This window comes from Melitaea cinxia, chromosome 28, assembly GCF_905220565.1.
Source record: "Melitaea cinxia chromosome 28, ilMelCinx1.1, whole genome shotgun sequence".
Lineage (NCBI taxonomy): Eukaryota > Metazoa > Arthropoda > Insecta > Lepidoptera > Nymphalidae > Melitaea > Melitaea cinxia.
Window position 1 is genome coordinate 9,474,787 of NC_059421.1, and position 4,617 is coordinate 9,479,403.

Here is a 4,617-nt window from a genome sequence, read left to right on the forward strand (position 1 = left end):
GTACCGTAGCCACACAGTACAATTGGGAGATCTCTGATTTGTAATTATTACATATTCATTTGGTATCATATCCGCCAACCCGCATTTGATCAGCGTGGTGGATTAAGCTCTGATCCTTCTCCTACATGGGGAAAGAGGCCTATGCCCAGTAGTGGGATATTGCATGCTGAAGCTATATTTGTTATCGTAACGAAACAAAAAAAAAATTAAAGTTGATCAAAAACTTTTTTGCCTTACTGTTAGTAAAAAATTGTGTACTAGTGTGGGACGCCCTCATGTCTGCTGGACCAACGATCTACGTAAGATTGCCGGTGGTGGCTGGATGAGGATTGCCGAAAACCGAGGTGTTTGGTGCAAACTTGGGGAGGCCTATGTCCAGCAGTGGATTGCGATAGGCTGAAGTGAGTGAGTTGTGTACTAATTTTGTAAAATAGTTTTTGTAAATAGTCGCCCCGAGCGACAAAACTCACAACTAGCATCAAGGCGACTAGTCACAGAACGCATATACAAATATGATTACATTATTAACCTATTAGCGTACATAAAAAATGTACCTGTTTATTTATATATCAACCTTAAGTACCGCCTTTTTAATGCAATTTCAAAACGATGATCACGACAGCAATTTCTTCAACAGACTTTATCTGTGCTCAATTTTAAAGGGTAGTTAGAGGGACTTACCAATAAAAAGAGGATTTCCGCGTAAAACGGTAATAAATCCGGTATAAAGCTAAAAGTAAAAATTCGATATGGAAAACATGGCAGGGCGTTATCCGTTCAATCAAGGGCAGGAGGGGCTATTAATCGCGTATTTATTTAAAATCTTATTATAAAATGTTAAGGGATATTTCTGGTTCTCAGAAAAATACGTTGGTTTTAGAAAATAATCAAAGCTGGTAAAAGTATTATACGAAAAACTGCGTAATTATTATTTGGTCTTTAACATAAAACGGTTTTTGTTTCTTTTCCTGTGATCAAACCCTCAGTTTGAGAAACCTCTTCAAAAAATTTTTAGAAAATGTATAGCGTGATGCTCAAATAAATTTAAATAACAATGACTTCATTAATTTGTGTCAGAGACCTTTGTGATAGTTTACGCTTAGGTCGGCTCTGGACGTTGCTTTTGTTTCAATCCCTGCATTGCGGTAATTATTGTTGCTAAATCGCACTAATGAAGTTTTCTATTTCGCTTGTTATATAAGAAGTTGGTAGTAACAATTACTAATTAGTCTATTAATTCTTCGTTAATTAAGTTAGTTAACTGTGGATGAACAGTATGACTGAAATTAATAGTTTATTAATCCTGTATCAAACCTGATATGCGATGTCACAAGGAGACCAACTTTAGTACTTTCCTTTTTTTACCACAGGTAGCTCTAAATACAAGTAACCATCCAAAAATAAACAAAAAGTTTTTTTTTAAATTATCAGGATAAAAAATATGGCCGATTTCAATGCAGAAAATAATATGGTTAGATCTTTACCCAAAAGATCTAATTTGAAGTAGATTCACGTACTCTACGTTATTCGACAACTCGCACTGGAGCAGCGTGGCGGATTAAGCTCTGACTCTTCTCCCACACGGGAAAAGATGCCCAGCAGTGGAATGTTACAGGCTTAAGCATCAGCAGCGTCATGTCACTCATTTTAATTTCAATATTAGCGATAAAGAATAATATAATTACTAACAAAATACATTTTATCAGAAACTGTCAGAAGATAAAAACATAGTACTCTAGATCTTTTACAAATTGTTGGTTTATTTAATAAAGAGTAGAATTGAGTAGTATTGTTGTATTGAGAGAGTATATTAAAAAATAAAAAGTGATAGATCTATGTTGCCAATTCATCATTTCTATTTGGTTTATCACAGAACATAACAAAAATAATAAGTAAGAATATTCTTGTATAACTAGATTGATTGTCATGTTTAACTTAATTTAATGGAAAATATATGCAATCAAAGACATATAGAAGAATAACAATTTATTCGCTATCTGAGTCACGAGTTTTAACGACTATTCCTTTATTCGTGTCATTTTTAAATTTTTTCAAAACTTGCATGACCTCTATTCTGAACTCTAATTTCGCATTATCCGGAAGAGCCTTTACAGTTGGCATTATTGATGTGAAAAAAGCCCTATCTTCGTCCTCCTCACGATTAATCATTTTACTTAGTATTGAAGCTACTGTATCGTTTTGACTTTCTAAAAAACAAGAATAATCCGGTTTATGTTTTTTTGTTGGTGGTTCCTGTGCGGGGACGTCCACATCTATAAAGGTTTCATTCAACCAGACTTCTGGTTCGCCTTCCAAAGATTGTTCTTCTAAATAATCTGAAGAGTTGTATCTGTCACCCAAAATTACTTTATCTAGAAACGACATAGCCTTCGAGTATATATATGGTCGTTTTTTAGGACCCTTTATTGATTTTACATATGCGTCCCGAATATTAAACCATTTTTTTGATATCTGTTGACCTGTGAAAATAAATTTTATCAATAATTCGGTATTAGACTATGGGTTTCTGCAATGTAGTTTCAGGAACTGTCTGTCCCACTCTTACATGAAATATGGACGTTTCTTTGAGTCTGATCACTTCTGTCTCTTTTCTTTAAAATATACATCCACGGATTCTAAATTATCTGTACCTTTTAATGGAACATCGTGCATTATGTATCTTACAGGAAATTGATTAGATAAATGATTGTAGATCAGCTGACTTTTTGCATTATTTGGACAATTATGACAAATTCAAATTTTCTAAAAACTAACCATTTAAAAACCCAATCTTCAGTAACGAGACAAAAAAAAGAAAATTAAATTAAAAAAAAAATTAAAAAGTTGGACTCATTGGCAAATTATTAATAACTAATTATATAATAATACCTACCGATTCTTGATTTTTGCATCTCCTTCAAATTATCATAAGTTGGGTAGAGCTCCCTGTAAACCTCTGACCAGGCGTCCTCTCTGCGTAATTTATCTCTGTACCCAGCATCCGTTTTGTCCCATAAACACGATCTCTCCCTAATTAGAGATATCATATTCTCCGTCGACACAGACAGCTTTGCTGAGTCTAAAATTAAAAATAACAACTGAGGCAAACTCGGTCAATATATGCACTGTGAAATGTGATGCTTATGAAATTTAAAAAAAAAAACAATGGTTCGTTCCATATCTTATTATTTATTATGGTGGGTATCGTTCCATAGCTTAATTGGCTAGAGCGCCGACACGGTACGTCGGAGACGCGGGTTCGAACCCCGCTGGAGCGGTCAATTTTTGATATGATATTCAAAAATGTTTAGAATTCCTAATGTGGGTAACACAAAAAATAAAAGTCTTAGATATTAAAAATAGCACGGTGTCGTCTCCTGTCAAAGATTTTCATTGTAATATGAAACTTTGAATAGTTACGGGTTTCTGTAAAGAGCTCACTATAGACGGCGCCACGGTTCGCTTAAACCGAAATTAAAAATTATCATATCGAAAAATTTCGCTCGAGCGGGTGTATCGTTCCATAGCTTAATTGGCTAGAGCGCCGACACGGTACGTCGGAGACGCGGGTTCGAACCCCGCTGGAGCGGTCAATTTTTGATATGATATTCAAAAATGTTTAGAATTCCTAATGTGGGTAACACAAAAAATAAAAATCTTAGATATTAAAAATAGCACGGTGTCGTCTCCTGTCAAAGATTTTCATTGTAATATGAAACTTTGAATAGTTACGGGTTTCTGTAAAGAGCTCACTATAGACGGCGCCACGGTTCGCTTAAACCGAAATTAAAAATTATCATATCGAAAATTTCGCTCGAGCGGGTGTATCGTTCCATAGCTTAATTGGCTAGAGCGCCGACACGGTACGTCGGAGACGCGGGTTCGAACCCCGCTGGAGCGGTCAATTTTTGATATGATATTCAAAAATGTTTAAAAAACAATGGTTCAAATGAGTATCATTATTCGTATTCATTCATGAGTTATCGTATTACAAGTGAAAATACAGAATCAAATTTTATAAGTACAGTTTTAGTGGAAACGTAACCCTTAACTATGGCGCCTGCACTGAGTCACCGAGTCATCGAGATTCATTTGTTCTCAACAAACTAGTCAGAATATGACTACTTAGGAAGTAAGTGGTTAAGTGAAATTAAGTTATATCGTCTTGACCTGTCATTTGAGTCATTCAGAGTGACCTTGGCGTCTGCAATGTCACCGAAATATTGGGGCTTTGAAAATGACAATCGCGTAAAATTCCGTAAAATCAAGAGGGATCAGATTGACTGTTGAAGTTCACAAACTTGTATTAGCTCCTGGGAGGATTGGGGGTAGGGTTGGCAACATGCTTGCGATGCTTCTGGTGTTGCAGGCGTCTATAGGCTACGGTAATCGCTTACCATCAGGTGCCGACCTAGTTGCATAAAAAAAATATGATTTATATATAAATTAGGATGTTAACATTATTGTTAGTGCAGTACACAAGTGACGTTAAAATGACCGACAAAAGTATAGTAACTACTATGATTTATATACAAAACATAACGTTGATAGTTATCAAAGACTAATTTTCGAAAATTTTGCTAATATGTGTTCGCACCACACAAATCATTACTTACA

At 35.2% G+C, this 4,617-nt stretch overlaps 1 protein-coding gene across 1 annotated transcript; it reads right to left on the minus strand.

Moving 5' to 3' along the window:
* Nucleotides 1-1,973: 1,973 nt before the first annotated feature.
* LOC123667588 lies at nucleotides 1,974-3,122 on the minus strand. The gene is made up of 2 exons (XM_045601464.1): nucleotides 2,894-3,122; nucleotides 1,974-2,480 (listed from the first exon to the last, which is right to left on the minus strand). Exons 1-2 carry the CDS (start codon nucleotides 3,045-3,047, stop codon nucleotides 1,987-1,989), a joined length of 648 nt encoding a protein of 215 aa, XP_045457420.1. The 5' UTR covers nucleotides 3,048-3,122; the 3' UTR covers nucleotides 1,974-1,986.
* Nucleotides 3,123-4,617: the final 1,495 nt, after the last annotated feature.